The 20,209-nt window shown below is 48.6% G+C and overlaps 2 protein-coding genes and 1 pseudogene across 2 annotated transcripts; 2 read left to right on the plus strand and 1 right to left on the minus strand.

Moving 5' to 3' along the window:
• The first annotated feature begins 1,282 nt into the window (after positions 1-1,282).
• On the plus strand, positions 1,283-2,366 carry LOC147971458 (uncharacterized). Its single transcript, XM_087522781.1, has one exon. The coding sequence runs from the start codon at positions 1,298-1,300 to the stop codon at positions 2,081-2,083; it is 786 nt and encodes a 261-aa protein (XP_087378907.1). The 5' UTR covers positions 1,283-1,297; the 3' UTR covers positions 2,084-2,366.
• Positions 2,367-5,365: 2,999 nt separating this feature from the next.
• LOC147971459 (uncharacterized) lies at positions 5,366-8,838 on the minus strand (annotated as a pseudogene).
• LOC125556017 (uncharacterized) lies at positions 8,814-10,276 on the plus strand. Its single transcript, XM_048718818.2, has 2 exons — positions 8,814-9,094; positions 9,179-10,276. The coding sequence occupies exons 1-2, from the start codon at positions 8,929-8,931 to the stop codon at positions 10,258-10,260; spliced, it is 1,248 nt and encodes a 415-aa protein (XP_048574775.2). The 5' UTR covers positions 8,814-8,928; the 3' UTR covers positions 10,261-10,276.
• The last annotated feature ends 9,933 nt before the right edge of the window (positions 10,277-20,209 follow it).

Genomic DNA, 20,209 nt, shown 5'->3' on the forward strand with positions numbered 1-20,209 from the left:
CACGATCCTCAACATTCCTGATAAGACAAAGGATAATGTTAATGCTAGAGTTGATCAACAGAATATTTGCAATAGACCACGTCTACACATGCAGCCTCCCACAGGCAGTCGAAAATCTTGGTTCAAGCCAGATGCTGACTTCGTACTTAAAAAGGATCATAAGATGGAGACATTCAAGTGGCTGAAACACGTCGTGAAGTTCACTGATGGTTATGCGTCGAATATAAGTAAGGGGGTCAATCTTTCAACGGGCAGAGTGACCGGGCTCAAGAGTCATGACTATCATGTATGGATTGAGCAGATTATGCCGGTGATGGTTCGGGGCTATGTTCCCGAGCGTGTCTGGCGTGTGCTTGCGGAGTTAAGCCATTTCTTCCGCACGCTTTGTGCTAAAGAAGTATGTCCTGAGAAGATAAAAGAAATGCATAAGAAGGCGCCGGAGTTGATATGCAAGCTAGAGAAGATCTTCCCGCCAGGCTTCTTTACTCCGATGACACATCTCCTTTTGCACCTCCCGAACGAGGTATTGTTGGGGGGACCTGTGCAGAATCGTTGGCAGTACGGCCCTGAGAGACAGAACAAGCATCTGAGACAGAAATGTGGAAACAAAGCTAAGATTGAAGCTTCCATAGCTGAGGCAGTTATCCTAGAGGAGGTGGCAGACCTCAGGACAGCCTACTATCCGGACCATGTTCCCACGTTGCACAATAAGGTGTCTCGATACAATACAGAAGAACCCAAGTATAAACCCAAGTTGCCTCTATTCATCGAGCAAGGTAGTAGGGCTGGATGCTTGAAATCTTATCTCATGCCATGAGATGAGTGGGAGGATGTCATGTTCTATATCTTGCACAACATCAAGGAAGTTGAGGATGAGTGGATGAGGTAATACCTTTGCACCATTCTTTTAGTCAATTCGTTATGTTCACTTTGCCTAGTTCTTATACCGCCTTTCTTATTGTAGTCGATTCGTTGAAGAAGAATGGACGGGAATGCTGCCTCCTTCTGAAGCGGAGGCACTTGCTCTTCTCCGAAAGGGTGCTGATGGAAGGAAAAATTTCGTTGCGTGGTTCATCGAGAAAGTAATTTTTCACACTTTCAATTAAACTCATGCACCCTATAATTTTAATTAAACTCATGCACCCTATAATTTCAATTAAACTCATGCACCCTATAATTTCAATTAAACTCATGCACCCTATAATTTCAATTAAACTCATGCACCCTATAATTTCAATTAAACTCATGCACCCTATAATTTCAATTAAACTTGTAGGGAAATGATCCGACCGAATCAATGGATGAAGAATTGAGATGGGTTTCCATGGGTTTTGATCCTGTCGTCATGACATGCGAAAAGTATGATGTGAATGGGTATCGCTTCCATACAGAGGAGCACCAGAACAGTCGGCCTGATCCCAAAACCATAAATACCGGAGTCTTCACTGAAGGAGATAATGAAGTAGGTTACTACGGAAGGGTAGGAAAAATATACGAGCTTACATTCAAACGTGGCTGCGAACACCTAAGTCTCACTGTGTTCAAATGCCGATGGTTCGACCCCAAAAAGGGTCTGAGACATACGCCTTCTGTTGGTTTAGTTGAAGTTAAACCATCAACCGTCTATGCTGGAGCTGATCTCTTTATCGCCGCTACCCAGGCCACACAAGTATATTATCTGCCTTACCCATGCCAGAAAGAGTACCTAAAGGGTTGGGAAGTTGTGTTCAAGGTGTCGCCGCATGGTAAGCTACCGGACCCGAACGATGATGATTACTACAACATAAACCCCATGACATACGAGGGAGTGTTCTATCAAGAGGAACATGATGACGTGGTCCGAAACAACGAGGATGATGACTTGGGTTATGTTGACCTGGACCCAAACGACGACGATGCACGGATTGATGGTGAGGCAGTTGTGAATCAAAGAGACATAATTATGCTTGAAAAGTTAAATGAAGACGCTGACGATGAGGAAGAGCCTCCACCTCCGTCAGACAACGAAGAAGATATGCGTGATAGTGATGATGAGACCGGTCCACAAATAGATTACAATAGTGATGATTCATATGGGTTCTAGAAAATGTAAGTTCTTTTAATGATCATTACAATAGTATGCTTAATGTGCTCTTCTGGTATTAATGTTTTTCCTGTATGCTTGTTTAATTGATATCCTTACTAATTGTTTATTCTCTTCTCAATGCAGGTTTAATAATCATGGGCAAGTCCAGCGGCGCTAGTTTCCTCAGTAAATTTAAAGGACTTACTCGGAGTGGACGAGCCCACAAGGTTCCCTCCCGACTACGCGAGGATGACACCTCACAGGGAGGTGGAGGGGTCGGGGGAGGAGACCCTAGAGGAGGAGGCGGTAGGGGGAGAGCCCCTAGAGGAGGAGGAGGTGGGGGGAGAGGCAACCGGGGCAAAAAACTCCGGGCCGTGTCTGAAATAGGAGGGTCTTCTTCGATGCCCTCCTATACAGAGGCACCTTCTGAGTCTGAGGAGGAGGAGTATGTTCCCGATGGCGAGGAGGAGGAGGCCGAGGAGGAGGGTGAGGAGGAGGAGGCCGAGGAGGAGGGTGAGGAGGAGGCCGAGGAGGGTGGAGGGGAGGTTGATCCCGCGTTGTGGGGTGACTTGCCACCAGGTTCTTCGCAGGGGTGGCTGCGTGGTAATGCCGGACTACGTGGCACGTGGCAAACTATGCTGACGGCTTTGCCGTAGGCATAGCCCTGCTGCCAGGAGAAACCAGGAGCTGCCACGTGGCAGACGTATGCCAACGGCAAAGCCGTCGGCTTAGATTTCCATCTATGCCGACGGCTTTGCCGTAGGCATAGCCCTGCCGCCAGGAGAAGCCGGGGGGCGACACGTGGAGCAGGTATGCCGACGGCTAGGTCGTCGGCATAGATTTCCATCTATGCCGACGGCCAAGCCATCGGCATACCTGCGCCATGTGTCGTCTCCTGAATCGCGCCACGTGTCGTCTCCTGAATAGCGCTGTTGACGGCGCCGTCCGTTGCCGTCAGAGGGAAAACAACACCGACGGCTAAACTATGCCGACGGCTATCCCACGGCCGTCGGCATATGCGCCTATGCCGACGGCTATACTACGCCGACGGTCTGACACATCTACGCTGACGTGATCTACGCCAACGGGGCTATGCCGACGGCGGCCGTAGGCATAGATCTATGCCGACGGCAAAGGACCTATGCCGACGGCCTTGGGCCGTAGGCATAGCGCGCGAGTCCGGTAGTGCCTTGAGGAGAGCCTCGAATTAGTGGAGGCCACTCGTGGGCTGGAAGGGCACAAAGATGAGTATTTCCGGGCGTCTATGAAGATTGTCACGGCCAGCATGATGTCTATCGTGCTTTCACCGGCAGATCAGACATGGCAATTCTCAGTCGATCTCGAGACGATGGAGGTCTCGAGATACAAAAACAAGACTCATGGTTCTCCAAGTGTGGCTTATCCATGTGAGCTTCCATGGCTACCTGCTATCCATGCTTGTATGGTGCGTTGTAGAAGACGGGGCAGTTTCGCGTGTACTCACTTTTGTAGATGTTGAGTGATTTTGTTTTGTTTTGTTTTGCGAATGAGTGATTTTGTTGTTCCATTTTGAAAGTGTATTAGTGTATTTATTTATTTGTTGCTTATATCAAAATACTGACTACTTCATTCTTCTTTGTGTTTAGAAGGAAAAACGTTCACAGAGGCCAATACTAGATCTAACAGAAACCTGAGGTTACTACAGAACTCACTGTCAGAAGAAAGCCATTTGTAGACAGACAGCTGATGATACTGACTGAATTGTGGTGGGTTTCACTTGCAAAACTCCAGCCAATGATTTCTGAAGTACGTTGTCCAGAAATGAATGTGTACTGCGTGAATCAATGAGAAACAATAATTGTTTGCTCTGAACTTGACTTCCGACTGCACGGTATGAAAGGAATTTCAGTATCCAAAGCACCAGTGGAAGTGGACATAAGGGCACCTCCAATGCAGGCGCTAGTGACGAGCGCTAGGATATAATCCCTGGCCGTTATGCTCACTTCCTGGCCCATCCCAGGACTCTGCTTGGCATCGATGCCTACTCAGACGTCGGGCACTACAGAGATATTTACGTATCTCGTGAGAGAAAGAATCGGCACCGAGCGCGTGCCAAATTGCTGCTAGCGTTGGACGAGGAGACGCTAACAGAGTCATTAAGGAAAAAATCATTAATTTGTAGTATTTTCTAAGCACCCATGCAAGCGCTTTGCATTTGTACATGCCCTAACATGAACCTGCACTTGTTCAGTATTTGGACATTTTGAAACACTGCTAGAATCCAATTGCTCTATCAGCTCATGCACAAAATGCAATTGAACATAGTTTTGGTCTAATGATCTCCGGACCACTTCTCACCACAAATAAAACAAAATCCCTTGCATTTCTTATATGCTCTGAGAGCAGTCCACTTATCTTCAGTAGTTAGATGTCATATAACTTCAGATGCACGTTTATCTTCAACTATTTGGTTTCTAGGAGGTGGTGGTAGAGGAAGTGGAACATATCTCCTCTAAACATGTTGGGGTGGTGTATCACAACACATCTCCAATTTCCTCATGAAACAAAGCTCCTAAGTAGAGTCAAAGTTTTGAGGTTTCTGCATTGCAACAGACATACAAATTGAAACCCATCCTGGAAATTAGTCACATAATGCAATGGATCGGGAGCAATTTCATATGCTGAAGTTGAAAATCTCTGCACATAATCCTCCACTCTAGTACTGTGTGCTATATGGAACAGGCGAAGGGTTAAAATCTGACAGAGATTCCTCCCAAAACGCCCTTGCAACAACCAACAAAATTCAACCCAAATAGCACGCGAGAGCTCTTCTCTGAACCGACTCGAGCCAAGACACAGCATCACCTTCAAACTAAGCTGATGCTTACTAAATCCGCGGCGATTGAGGCATAGTTGTATAGTACTCCATAAAAAACGCTTTATATTTGACGGAGGGAGTACTTTATAATGTTTACACTGATTTCTCCGTCAAAAAAAATGTTTACACTGATTTCCTCGTTTACACCCGTATTAGTCCGGTATCTGATACAACCAGCGCTAGTCGTTTTCCCTCCACCTCGCCTCTCGCTCGAGACCTAGATCGAGGCTGCACCGGCGCCGGTGTCCCCGAGGGGGTGAAGCGACGGTGTTCGCGACGGCAGTGTCGTGAGCCGCCACCTACGTTGACCACGACGGGGGTTAGGCGCGACGTCAGCAGCGACTCGCTCCTTTTTTTTTTGAAATGGTCATCGGGGGGGGGGGGGGGGGGGGGGAAGGCTCCCCACCTGAATATATTTCAAAAAGAGTGAAAGTTTACAGGGGTCACGTATTACGTGAGGAGAGGAAATCACGCCACAGACCGGCATGTTCCTTAAGTGCTTCCGTCTTAAGACGGTGAGACCACAGAATAAGTTTGTCTAGGATAGCCAATATAGAACCTCTCGCATCAATCTCAACGTCCTGGAAAACCTTTTTGTTCCTCGCATCCCAGATTTTCTAGAGAATGAGGAGTATTACAAAGGGGCGGATCGAGGGGGGCAAGGCATCTGGCAAGCTTGTGGTAAAGATCTCAGTGATCGGACTGAAGCGAGGTCGAATGCCAGTGCGGCGCCAGATTCTGCGAGCCGCCGGGCACTTGAAGAACAGGTGCTCCCGGTCTTCGACGGAGCTGTTGCATCTGGGTCAAGTATCGTAAGAAAGAACATGCTTCTTGCGGAGGTTTTGGCGGGTGTTCAGTCGGTCCAAGACCAAGAGCCAGCCAAAGATCATGACCCTCTTTGGCACCCTTGAGTCCCAAATCAGAGCAAGCGATGGGTCGGAGAGGTGCTCATTTAGGGCCGCATAAGCCCCACGCGTGGTGAAGCTGTCACCATTTAGCAGCCTCCTCGTGTCCGGGTCCTGGGAGGTTGTGACATCCTGCAACAAAGAGGTAAGAGAAGCAAGTTCTGTGGCAGCAATAGTGGTTAGTCAATTACGAAGAGCAAGCTCGATCCCTTCCTGTAATATGATGGCTACCAATGCATTTTGGTTTGTGTGGTGAGAGAAGAGAGCAGGGAAGACTACTGCCAGCGGTTCTGGCAGTAGCCACCGATCTAACCAGAAGAAAGTGGACATACTATTACCAATGGTGCAGTGTGAGATCTCTTTAAGACTCTGAAGATGTTTAAAAATAGTTTTTGCCAGGAAAGAACTATTTTTACTGTGTCCAATGTGTAGAGGGGAGTGGTTTAGAATCCAGTCCTTCCAAGGAAGGTTATCAGAGTGTAAAAATTTGAAGGCAAATTTCAGCAGTAGACAAAAGTTTTGTGCTCGTAAGTTTTTGACACCTAGACCACCTGCATCTTTAGGCGTACAGACCTTGTCCCAAGCTACCAGGCATTTTGCCCCAGAGCACACCTCGCCGTTAGACCAGAAGAAGGAGCGTCTACGTTTATCAATGGCCTCTATAACTTGTATGGGAAGAGAGAAGCATAGCATGAAGTAGGTTGGGAGGCTATCTAAGACGGCCGACAGAAGAACTAGTTTACCTCCGCGGGAGAGAAGGAGAGCTGCCCAGCCCGAAAGGTAAACGTTGCACCTATCTATAAGTGGTTGGAACGCGGATGGCGGTAATTTATGGGGAGAGAGAGGGAGACCCAGGTATGTCTGCGGGAAGGAGGAAATGTTGGTGGCCAGATCAGAGGCGAACTTAGTAGCCTGATCGTGGTTAACATTTAGGGGGATGAAGGTGGTTTTGTTGAAATTAATTTGTAAACCAGTGGCGTTGGCAAAGTCGTCAAGAATCCTTTTGAGGTGAGAGGCGGAGTCCGGAGTAGCTTTGACTATGATGAGAGTGTCGTCAGCGTATTGGAGGACGGGACAAGGTAAGGTGGGACTAAGTGGGTGAAGGAGGATTCCATCCAGGTTTGCCTTGATAATCAGTTGTTGCAGAATGTCGGCGATGATAATGAAAAGGTAGGGGAGAGAGGGTCTCCTTGACGGAGGCCGTTTTTACATTTGATCCATCTGCACGGGATGCCGTTTAGCATAACTGCCATGGAGCCAGTGTCGAGCAGCGAGCTTATCCAGTCACACCATCTAGTTGGGAATCCACGGGCGCGAAGAGTGCGGAGGAGGGATGGCCAGCAAACCGAGTCAAAGGCCTTACGAAAGTCGAGCTTAACAACTAGGGTGGGAGCTTTGCGTTTAGCACAGCAGTGTAGGATATCTGCTGCATAAAGGAAGTTTTCGGAGATGTTCCGCCCAGAGAGGAAGCATGTTTGATCAGCGTGGACGAGCAGCGGGATGAGAGGTTTGAGTCTGTTGGTGAGAAGTTTGGCTACTCCTTTGATTGGGCCGTTTTGAAGCGAGATGGGGCGAAAATCAGAGGGAGATCGAGCGTCTTGCGATTTTGGAAGTAGGATGATGAGGGCTCTATTAAGGCAGGAAATGTCACTAGAATGATGATAGAATTCTAGAAAGAAATCTTTGATCTTATGTTTAAGGGTGTGCCAGAATTTGCGGTAGAACCCAGGACCGAAGCCATCCGGCGACGCTGACCGGCTGTCGTGACCACGACGGTGACGCTGACCGGCAGTCGTGACCTGACCGCGACGGCGAATCCCTCCTCCTCCGCGACGGCGACGCTGACCGACAGTCGTGACCTGACCGTGACGGTGAATCCCTCCTCCTCCTCCAAGCGGCCTCCTCTGCTCCACCAAGGTGTCCTCCCTCCTCCTCTGCTCCCCCTACCCGTCCCTTTCCCGGTCAGCCGGCGGCGTGATGCTCCTCCTTGGCGACGTGGCCGTCTTGCTTGGTGATGATGAGCCCGAACCCTCCTGTCAGCTAACAACTGTTGTCAAAGTTGCAGAAGAAATCGGTTTCGTCAGTCGTAGGGCAGTTAGTTTCGTCAGTTAAAATTCAGTTTGATCGGGAAATAAGCCAAAGTTCATCTATCTGTTAAAGTTCAGTTTAATCTGCTGTCAATGTTCATTTAGCTGCTGTCAAAGTTCAGTTTGATCGGGGAATAACCCAAGCTTCATTTGGCTGTTAAAGTTCAGTTTGATGTAAACGGTAAACCGGATTAGCTTATATATTATACAACCGGATTGCAACACCCGGCCAAGCACGGCTTACAACCAAAAGCAAATACAACTCAGTGGCATGTATTCAGTTGGAGACCGGTGAAGTAAACCGCCGGTGCTGTAGCGCCGTCGCCTTCAACGGCGATGGCGGCGGCAACGCCACAGACACGCTCAGGAAGGTCCACCACGCCGAAAGCACCGATGTCAGGCGCATGGCCGCTGGACAAAGCGGGGGCAAAGGCACTGGTGGGCAGTGTGAGCCGTGGAGGGAGCCGCCGCCGCGTCGTCAACGATGTAGCGCCTTCTTCGTGGTTTGGTTGCTTCGGGATGCCCAGTTGGTGCTCCCATTTGAAGGACACGGAGCCCATAATCCTGAACGAAGGCAGCTTCTTCGTCAACGCTATTAGAGCCAAAGATGGCGTGAGCTCTGAATCGTGACCGAACGTTAGATGGGTGCCGTCGATGGCAATAACAAGGGAACCTATAAATTGCTGAACAAAAATGACAAAATTACCCAGCTAATCAACAGCTGAGATGATTCAAAACTTGGCGGGCGCACCACGGCAAAGCCTGCATGTGACGAAGCTGCTACTACTACTTATATTCCTAATAAATAATCCAACTGCAGCAACGACTTGGCGGGCGCACCACGGCAAAGCCAGCATGTGATGAAGCTACAATTATTCCTACTAAATAATCAAGAATCACACCATACAAGTACAACACCGTCATCTCGATCTACAACACCATTTACTATTCCCACCTCTCGCATCCAAGATCATATAGAGGAAGCCAAGCTCTTGATCGACCAACTCCCTTCCCATGGCCAAAGAGAAAGATAGTGGTGTCCTAAACAGCACGGAGCTGGTGCGAAAAGTGTCACCGGCCCGGCCGACGACGCTGCACGACATCCCCGACAAGCTCCTCAAGATCATCCTCCTGTACCTCCTCGCCTCGCCCCACTGGCTTGTTCGCGCGGCGGCCACCTGTAAGCGATGGCGCCGCATCGTCGTTGAAAGACACTTCTTCATGTGTGACATTCCCGCCACCAATCCCTCATCTCTTGTTGCAGGCCATTACCATAACCACACATCCCCTGTCAATGGCCGCCGCCTCATCTTCGTTCCTTCCTCGTCAGCGCTTGCTGTCAATAGCCGCCACTTCTCCCTGGACTTCCTCCCTGGAGGTGGCAGCGGGTCATGGGAGATCGTAGATAGCCACCACACCCTCCTCCTCCTTGTCAGGAAGAAGACTGGGTGGAGACGCTGCTTCCCTGACCTCCTAGTCTGCGAGCCGATCACACGGCGTTGCCAACTAATCCCACGCGTGGAGAAAATGAAATACCACCCATGTATTGGTGTATTCCTTGATATGCATGGTCGCAGAGGAGCTATCACGTGGAATGGACACGCCACCGATACAATGTCACGTTTCAGAGTGATTTGCGTGCTCTACCATGAATTCAAAGGGGTATCTGGTAACATTGGGACAGCCAAGGCCTTCGTGTTCGAAGAGGACTGGAGGAGGAAGCGTGGCTGGTCCGTCAGGCAGCAGCAAGTGACGCACAAACCTCAGATCCACCTCCATGGCATTGAATCTCTGCATTTCATTGGTCGTGCAACATTTTCCCTTTTCTGGGCCATGGAAGACGACTATTCCTCTTTGCTCGCTTATAATTTTAGGTGGTCAAAAGAGTTTGAGATCGTCCCACTTCCGGACCATATCCGAGGATCGGCTTGGCGGGTCATTGATATCAGCAACAACAACTTGGTGCATGTTGTTTGCTTGCAAGGCGACAAACTTCGCATCTTTGCGACAAGGACATACGATAGCACGGACTGGGTGCTTCAGAAGAGCCTCCAATTAATGGGGGCTACTCGTGGACTGGCAGGACACAAGGATGACTACTTTCGCGGGTCTACCAAGATCATCTCAACCAGCATGAGCTCTATTGTGTTTTCTCCGGCAAAGGAGACATGGCTATTCTCCATTGACTTTGAGACCATGGAGGTGGCGAAATGCAAATACAAGGCCCATTCTTCTGCATGTGTGGCTTATCCATGTGAGCTTCCATGGCTACCTGCCCTTCGTGCTTGTATTGTGCGTTGTTCAAGAAGCGGGCGTGGCCGATGTTCTGATATTTGTATATGTTGAGAGATTTCTTACTACATTTGCTTGGCTGTATAAATTTGCAATAGCATCCCAAAATATTGACACATGCATATGTGTGACCACTTGTTTTGGAAAGAACATCACCTTCTTTTTTGAGTTGGGAAAAAACTAAACTTAAGCGTTGGGTATAAAGATCGGTCACAGTCCACCTTTAGCGGTTTTGGCAGCAACCCGATAGAGTTGGCCCAAATGAGAGCTCCTAATTGGTGCTTGACGCGACGGTTGCTATGGGCCCTCCCAATGCAAATCTCTTAACACGATTTCGTAGGTATTTTGCTGATGTGGCATAGTAGTTAATGAAGAGAGATGGATGTTGTATCTTAGCTACTTCCTCCTTTCCCTTTTATAGGGCTCAATTCAAAAATCTTACCAACCAAGGTAGATGTGAGTGCTGGAATACTTTTTGTAGTTTGCAAAAGTACCTAATTAATGCTTTTGTTTTCCTTAAAAAAATTTATGTTTATCAATGCATTAATTGCAAATGCATGGATACATAAAATACATGCATTGGTCAATTTTTCCCTTAATATTTGCATGCAATTATTTAATGCATCTTAAAATCTAAACATGTGATGGGAAACAACCAAATTAAACCTTATAAAATGAAAAAACTAAAATTTTAAGATAAGCACTATAAATCAAAAAGGAGGAAGTGACGTACAACACTTGCACATGGCCATAGGCAAAAACTGTTGCTGGACCAATCACATGCATGCATGTGGCTCAAATCATTATTTAGATACAACTCCTATGAAACAAGGGAAATCAGTCGGGTCTGTAGTCGTCCGATCCATCCTCTTCGGCCGTTGGATGGGTCAACGCTCCATCGCTTTCTTCTCACCCCGAGCAAATGAATTGGCGGCTCGGTCGCGCCGTCACAGCTGTCCACCATGCCTCAGATTAGTAGCAGCAGCCACGTCACTGACGGTAGCAACACCGGCGAGAGCTGCATCGTAGCGCAGGCGACTAGGCGACTGCGACATGTGCTGCATCGCAGCACGTGACGATGGCGGCGACAACGGATGTTGCAACACAGTGCGGCGTGGTCACGGCGGTTCGTTCCATTGCAGCTCCCTGCCAGTGGCGAGATTCAGGTCAAAGCAGCACGCGAGTTGCACTACAGCTTCGCCGATGACGAGATAGGAGTCGAAGCACAACTCGCGTTGCACTGCAGCTTCGCGGCCGGCGAGATCCGAGTCGAAGCACAGCACGAGTTCCACTGCAGCTTCTCCGGCTGCGAGATAGGAGTCGAAGCACAACTCGCGTGGCACTGTAGCTTCGCCAGCACGCGTTGCACTGCAGCTTCGCCGACGGCGAGATCCGGGTCGAAGCACAGCGCGTGTTGCACTGCAGCTTCGCCGGTACCGATGCAACGCCGACGACGGCGACCTTCTAGCACGGCGGATACTGCAAAAAAAAGAGCAATTGCAGCGGCTGGAGTGTAGTAGGTGACCGCTAGCAGACGAGGCCAATATTGAAGGAGATGGGCGGTGCTTAGCAGATATGGAGGTCGGAGATGAACTGAAAAATGGGATCTCGGCAGGGAAAGGGAAAACGAGTGGCTCGCGTTGGACCTGGGAGATAAGGCCAACTCCACCGTGTGACCCATCCGGTCCGCTTTTGTCTGTTTGGGGTAAAATACGATCCAGCGGTAATGCCTAAACGGACAAAGTTGTCTGTTGAACGCTTTTTTTGTCCAGCCTAACCTCAAACCTGAAGCAAATTTGGTCTAAAAATGCTCCCGAACAAACAGAAAACAGACACTCTCCTGGCACCTCTCGTCCGCTCCTGTCCGCCCGTGCCTTTCCTCTGGCCCACAAATCAGTAAGACCGAGAGGCTGGACGAGACCCACGGCCGCTGGGGCGCGGGCTCGACGTGGCGCGCGGCCCCGCCGCCCCGCTGCTCGCCAGCCCCGTCGCCCCGCTGCTCTCGCGCGCCCACCACCGCTCGCCGCGCTGCTCCCGCGCGCCTGCCGTCGCCCGCCGATGCTCGCCCCGCTGCTCCCGCGCGCTCCGCCGTTGCTCCCGCGCGCCCCCGCCACTGCTGCGTGTGTGCGCCGCCCGCCCGCCCGCCACGCGAGCGCGTTGCGCCGACGCGCCCACGCCGCGCGCTCCGCCACTGCTCCCGCACGCCCCCGCCACTGCTCCGCGCGCGCGCCGCCCGTCCGCCTGCCACGCGCCCCCTGCCCGCCACCCGAGCCCGCCCGCGCACGCTGCGCCGACGCCCCGCTGCTCCCGCGCGCCCCCGTCGCTGCTCCGTCACGTCCTCGCCACTTCTCCGCGCGTGCGCCGTCCGCCCGCCCGCCACGCGAGCCTGCCTGCGCGCGCTGCCCGCGCCCCGTCACTGCTCCGTGCGCGCGCCGCCTGCCCGCCACCCGAGCCCCCCCCCCCCCCCCCCCCCCCCCCCCCCCGCGCTGCACCATCGCGCCCCCGCCGCACGGGGCGCGCGCGTGCTCTTGGGGCCGCGGTGGCGACGGCAGAGGAAAGGGCGGGCGTGGCCTGGGACGAGGCTGGGGCGCGTGTGCGGGGCAACACGAGCTCGGGGCGGGGCACACACGGCAGGGCGGCGGTGAGCTCGCGGCGAGGCGGGGGTTCGCGCGAGGCGGCATGGCAAGGTCGGGGCGAGGCGGCATGGCGAGCTCGCCGCGGGGCTCCGAGGTGTGCGCGGGGCGGCATGGCGAGCTCGGGACGAGGCGGGGCGGACAGTTTGGGTCCCAGAGGCCTTCTGCGCGTTGGGTGCAGATGCCCCATACACATGTCCGCCTCCCGGACGTCCGCCAAACCACACCTCAAACGGATAAAAACGGACGTCTGGATGGGTCACGCGGTAGAGTTGGCCTAAGGTATGTGGTATGGTGCGTGGCCCACCAGGACGTGGCACGCGGGCGAGGAGGATGATTTCTCGGCTGTTTGATTTTTTTTGGCTGTTTTTAAGAGTTTTTTTTTGCGTTAAAAAAATCTTAAAACAGCAAAAAAAAACAGCCATATTCACGATTTTTTTGGCTGTTTTCAAGAGTTTTTCATGAAACAATGCATTAGGGTAGTTGTTTCTTAAGTATTTCTACCTCCTTTGATAACGTGTTAAGATACGATGCATTGGAAAGCCCACCAGCGGCCGCTTACGTGGGCCGGCACAAAAAAAGTGCGCCGCTGGGAGTCAACTATTCATTCTCTTGCTGGTCCTTGGTCGCTCCACCCTCGTTCGTCCGCTCAGTCCACAGTTGACCGATCAACCATCGACCAGTTCACCAATTATTTTGAAAAAATCGTGAATATGAAAAGGGGAGTGTGCAAATTTGGGGAAAATCATAAATTTGAAAAAACCACAAATTTTAGAAAAAAATTCATGATTTTTTTTTAAATATGAGTGTGACCAAATTTCATGGATTTGAAAAACATTCATGGGATTTGAAAACGTTCATGGATTTGAATACAAGTTCATGGATTTGGAAAATATATGGGTACAAAAAAGTACATAAATTTGAACACAAAAAAATGAGTTTGAAAAAGGTTTGTGGATTTGGAAAAAAGTTCACAAATTTAAATTTTTTGCAGTTCAAGAAAAAGGTAGATGAATTTCAAAAAAGTTAGAGCATTTGAAAAAGTTCATGGAATGAAAAAAATGACGAAGTTGGAAACTAATGTTCAATTTTTTTAAAAGACGTTGACAAGTGTAAACATAAAATAAAAAAAGTAAAAAAAACAAAGAAGGACCTGCCGAACAAAACATATAGAATGCCGAAAAAAACACACAAAAAAGGGCTGGAAGGAGGTTTATATGGGCTGGCTAGTAGGGAAGTGCATGGATGATCCCAGGTACATACGAATCTATTTTGGAAAATACATTTTGAAATGCCAAAATATTCTAGAAAAAGGTGCACGCGGACACCTCCATATTCTACGTGCATGCAGAAAGTTTCACATGGAATTTTGTTTTGTGGCCTGTGCAAAAAATAGAACATTGTGTCGCCGAACACTATTTTTTTTGACAAAGGGTGAATTTTATTACTCAAAATGAAGCATCAAGTGGATACAAACACAATGAGCGTACACCCGGTCTCTGTATAACTGGGATGCACACAGCCAACGCTAACGCACACATACCTAAAACATGCCGGCAAAGAGTAAAGTCATACAAGACCAAAACTATGCCTAAGCGAGAAAAAAAGTGATCAAAACAGCGATCGACAAAGTACTAAAATTTGTATTTTTTACGGAGACAAAATAAAAAGACTTTTTTCCTAAAACTTTGTGCGCAGGCATATATTTTTGGAAACATGTATGCACATAATTTTGTTTTGAATTTTTTGACATTACAAAACACATTTAAAATACATTCTTAAAAGAGGGTCATACGAACCCGTGTTCAGGACGTGCCAACTCCTTGCTCGTATATCCAGATCAGTTCACATCTGCTCTACCTTCTCGTGCATTGCCCATCATCGTTCTGCTCGCTGCTACTACCGTCGGCAATCTCATCCCGTCAACCGTGTGCACGGCTGTACGGGAGAGTGGGCCTCTAGAACCCCGTCCTTTGCGATCCTGCATCGGGAGAAGGAGCGGTTAGATTTTTTGGGGAGCGTCTCCGATACGACTGCTAGTTGCCGTTCATCTTCGTCCGCTACATCGATTACGTTCCCGTCGCCTTCGTCATCATCATGTCCACCGAAGCCCGGAAAAAGGCCGCCGCGGCTTCGACCTGGCCAGCTGGAGGATATAACTCATTTATCCCTCTCCGGTTTATTTTCGTGTTGGTCGTACTGGTTATCTACGTAGATGTTTCTGATATATGTCTAGTACGTGTTTAGGTGATCAAATATCAATACGAGTTTAATATTGTCAATTTCACGCTCTTGATTTATTTCTGAATTAAATCAATCAACAAATTGCTAATATACTCAACACCAATAGCATCTGGTGTAATTCGGCCAGCACAAACAAATTTCTGTGTACCAGGGCAATATATAATGGAGGGGTGATTTCTCATGGACCCATTCATAAGATCCATATAGAAAAAATAAGATCAGGCCATGTGAGAGGTACCAGGTCACTTCAACTACCATAGCAATAGGAACCTTCATATCTTCTGACCATTTAATGGGGGAGATAATAAATGGCATATCAAAAGTAGCTAACGTGATCTTCCAGTGCAGACAGTGGGTGGTTGTCTAGTGATTGCATGATCACAAGGATGGTGTTCAAGCAAACAATATAAACTGTGACAAGCCTCAAGACGAAAGAGTATGATCAGAAATGAAAGGGAGTACAAGTATTATTATTTTTTTGAAAGGAGGCTTACTCCCGGCTTCTGCATCTGAAAGATGCATGCGGCCATACTTGGCATTAAGCATGCGCATAAGGTTTTAGCGGTGTCTTATAGGCTCGAGAGGTATCCGGAAATTTGCTCAGTCAATATGTAAGTCTACTGGAAACTATTTCGAATGCAGTTCTTGTTTGGTAGTGTAATATAGGTGGTTTCGTCTTTCTGTGGTTCCACAACACTATTACTATATATAGCTGATTAGTTTCATTGGTTTTGCATGATAAATTCTAGGGCACCCAATCACTTTGCCTACTGGGAATATCAGGACAAGGTTTACTAATTCTTCTGGGAGGCCTGATAAACTACAACCAAGATCATCTAAGTTCTTGGTCCAGTAGGATTCCTAGATCAAAGTACTCCGTTCCGTACAGACGGGAACGGGTGGAACAGGTGGCCATGGAGGTTTTCACCCAACATGGGAGGTAGATTAATCTCCGGATCGATCTACCACCTCCTTAGACATAGGCACGGTATTGGTCTTTTACGACTTTATTGGTGCCAATATGTTTGGTTTTTTCTTTTTTGTGTCAGACTGTCCGCGATTGGCTGCGTGCATCCTAGTGTGCAGAGGCTGCGTGCATCCGCTTGATGCTACATTTTGAGTTAATAAAAGCGCCCTTTATCGGATAAAAAAAACTCCGTTCCATTCATGCCCCAGAGCTTATCTCTGTTTATGGCCCAGTATCAAACTATCTCAATTGTCAATTCCGTTTTGAAACTCGTTTTCTTTGAGAAAACACAAAAGCTTTTTGTGTTCTAACAACTGCAGTGTGTCTAACTTTCTATACTCCACTATTTTGAGGTGAGTGTTTAATGGAGGTTTCATATTTGTAATCATATTTCTGATTTATTACAAGGTGCTATTTACAGCATGCCCCATAGTGGAACCTCCTATCCAAATCATTTGAGTTTGCTGGCATTAATCAGCATGCGCTATGACTAATTTCCATGTGGTACGCGTTCTAGTAGTTTAGTAAGCTGTGAGTTCGTTCGAAACCCATCAGTGTTCTGTGAGCATGGACTGTAGGACAGTACGCTAACACAAATGAGAAACTTGAGACCCGTTCATTTACATTTATTCACCGAGATCACTTCTACATTAAGCTAGCCTCAAGGAACTCTATCAAATAAACTGGGACTCAAATTCAGATTAGATGATTGGGAAACTTGGTATCGCGTTGATAATTGGGTAAAGTCTCCTCCCGGCAACCAAGCTCGAGAAAACAGAGGAAATCTCACTAATTCAAAATTAAACACACGTATATGACTTCTTTTTTTTAGAATGAAGGCTCAAGAAGAACCCGGCTTTGAATTAACAAAGCCATCAACCGGCCAGGATTACAAACTCGAAACCAACACAAGAAAACATAAAAACGACAAGATACAAAGGCGATGGAAAGCAGCTCACAAGCCTCACACACACCAAGCTAAATATGATCAAATATGGAGACACGCAGCTCCGTGTAGGTCCTCAATCGCGGACAGGTCACCAGGGAAGTAGGAAGAATGTCAGCACAGGAGCAGCACTTCCAACGGCGAGGAAGGGCATGCCGTCCGCAAATCACCAGCGGCCCCAACATGCCATGTCCTCCCAGCTCCACTGTCAAAGAAGGCCCCTGCCTCCTGGCCTGCACGTATATAACTTGAAAACCATATTAATAGAGAATCCAGCTCTTCTTTTGGCCAATCTGACAAAGCAAAATTATGACTGCAGAGTCTGTTTGTTTGAACAGTGAATTGCAGCAAACACTTTTGGTTGAACCTTATGCACTTAAAATATTTAGGAAAATTTTAGATTGGTGGCTCAAACTTCCAAGAGTATGATTCTGAATGTTGTTTGTTGCTCAATCATGTTGGGGTTTATGGAGGTGTTGAGGTGACATGATTTTCAGTGATAAAAACTAAGCAGGAGAACATGGATCAGTCGAGTAAGCTGTCTTGGAGGAAGCAATGTCTGAAGAGCACACTCAAGGCACCATGTGGAACAAGGCACTAACATGCAACTGTCAGCTCGGTACTCCAGATCGCTCAAGTGTAACACCAAGAAGCTCGCAAGGAGCTAGGAGCGGCAGCAGCTCACTAAGGAGGGGGTGGGAAATGGTACACATGCCGTAGGATAATCGTTTGGATGTCCTCTGTCAGACTGAGTTGGAAAAGTAAATGCATCAAGAAATCATGTTATAATGTACAGACCAGTTACACCCATTTAACAGATGGCACCACTGTACCTATGAAGCAACGCTGGGATTTAAACAGCAAAGCCTCGAACTGAAGCGAGATTATATGTGGCCATGGATGAGCTGGGGTTGGGAGGCGCCAGGATTTCATTCAGCACGACCTCTTTGTTAGCACTAGGAGAAGTTGCTCATTTCCCGGGAGGAAAAATCTAAGTCCAGTGAAATTATTATTTTTTTTGGGTCCTAGCTCGTGGAGAAATAGTGCTAGCTCATGGGTGCAGGTAATAGTGTTGCGCTCATATAAGCTCCTGGTAGTTCAATTGGGGAGTTCATCCGTGAAAACTTGCACTTGCAGACAATCAGTGCAAGCTTGTATGGGTGGGCGGTAGGAAGAAAGATCGCAATTCGCTTAAAATTGACAGCCATACTCGTAGGATAGTTCGGTTAAAAACATTGATAGACATACTTAAGAAACGATAAATAATGTACAGATACCCCTGAAAATAATTCAGCAAAGTGTTCTTTCTGGTGTCTGCTTAGAGGTGTTCAAGAACATCTTCGGTTTAGCCTTTAGCACACCCAACCGAAAGGCCGGTGTGCCTCAAGCGTCTCGTTGAGGTCGTCCTGCAGCGTGGTGTTCAGCATTAGATCCGGTGGGTTTTCTCCGCCTCGGACACGATTTTGGCTAAATCAACCTATGATATTCAGTTCTCGGGTATCCGTTTCAAAATTCATTCACAAACTTCATTGACCTTAGAGCATCTACAACCGGACTCCTCAAATCCGTTTTAAACGCCCGGATAGGCCGCCCGGTTACGATTTTTTGATCCAGACGGACCTCTCAAACGCCCGGGCTGACAGGCACCCTCCATATCCAGCTCAAATACAGTGCGGATGTGGGGGCGCTCAGACGCGACTGGGCACGCCCGTCAAGTCGGATCCGACAGCCCGACCTCACTCAAATTGCACCAAATCCCCCCCCCCCACTCCCCCCGAACTGCCAGATCCATTTGCTCTCTCCTCTGTTCTTAGGCTCTCCGCCGCCAGCTTTGGAAGAGCTCTCCCATCCTCGCCGTGGGGGACGTTGTCGCTGGCCCGGACGCCACCGTGGTACGTCCGGCAACTCTCCGACTCCGCCTTGCACTTGATGTGTTCGACACATTGACCGACCAGAATTATTGTGATTTTGTAAGGTACATGATGGATTCGGATGCTTCGTCGGACGAGTATGGACCGACGGAGCTTGACCAAATGATTCAAGATGAGTTCTTCGATTCGTCGGATTCGAACGAAGAAGTGGACATGATCATTTTTTTTTGCGCATAGGACATGATCATGCTCATGAGTATGCAAGAGGAAATGGATCGGCAAGTGAAGCATATTCTCAACTTCAAGGGCTCAATCAATGGAAGAAGAATGATCAACCGGGATAGAGTGTCTGGAGCAAAGCTACTGCACAATGACTACTTTGCTCCCACACCTGCTTTTCTGGATGATCCATGATTTCGTCGCCGTTTTCGCATGCGGAAACCATTATTTTTGTGCATTGTGGAGGGAGTGGAGGCACACAACGACTACTTCAAGCTGAGAAGGGATTGTTGCAGCCAACTCTCTTTCCCGGCCAAGTAGAAGTGCACGGGTGCTCTGAGGATGCTTGCACTTGGTACTACTGCAGACGCCGTTGGTGAGATGGTCAGGATGGGGGAGAGCACATGCCTCAAGACTATTGTCAGATTTGCTCGCGTCGTGGTTGAGGTGTTTGGACCGGAGTATCTCAGAGAACCAAATGCGCAGGACACGAAAAAGTTGTTGGCTATTGAAGAGGCAAGGGGGTTTCCAGGAGCTTGGACCAGTTGATTGCATGCATTGGCAATGAAAAAACTGTCCCAAAGGTCTGCGGGGAATGTATCAAGGTCACACCAGAGAGGCCACATTCATACTAGAAGCAGTGGCATCACATGACTTATGGATTTGGCATGCTTTCTTTCGAATGCCCGGTTCTCACAATGATATCAACGTGCTTCAACGATCTCCGGTGTTCAGGAGGCTTTGCAATGAGGAATCACCGCCGTGCAACTACACCGTCAACGGCCGGGACTACAACATGGGGTACTATCTTTTCGATGGTATCTATCCTCAGTGGGCGGCGTTTGTGAAGACCATATCCGAGCCGCGTGGCAATAAACAGTGCCACTTTGCAACAATGCAGGAAGCGGCTAGGAAGGATATGGAGAAGGCATTTGGTGTGCTTTAGGCTCGTTGGGGAATTGTGCGGAGCGCTGCAATGATGTGGGAATCAAAAACTTTGTGGCAGCTGATGACGTGTTGTGTTATTCTACATAATATGATTGTCGAGAATGAGGGTGATGGTGTAGCCCAAACTCATGATTTCGAAGCACCAGGAGAACAAGTGGAAATCCCAGAAGATCAA

The sequence above is a fragment of the Triticum urartu genome, chromosome 5A (genome assembly GCF_056163025.1).
Source record: "Triticum urartu cultivar PI428250 chromosome 5A, HENAU_Tu73, whole genome shotgun sequence".
Taxonomy (NCBI): Eukaryota; Viridiplantae; Streptophyta; class Magnoliopsida; order Poales; family Poaceae; genus Triticum; species Triticum urartu.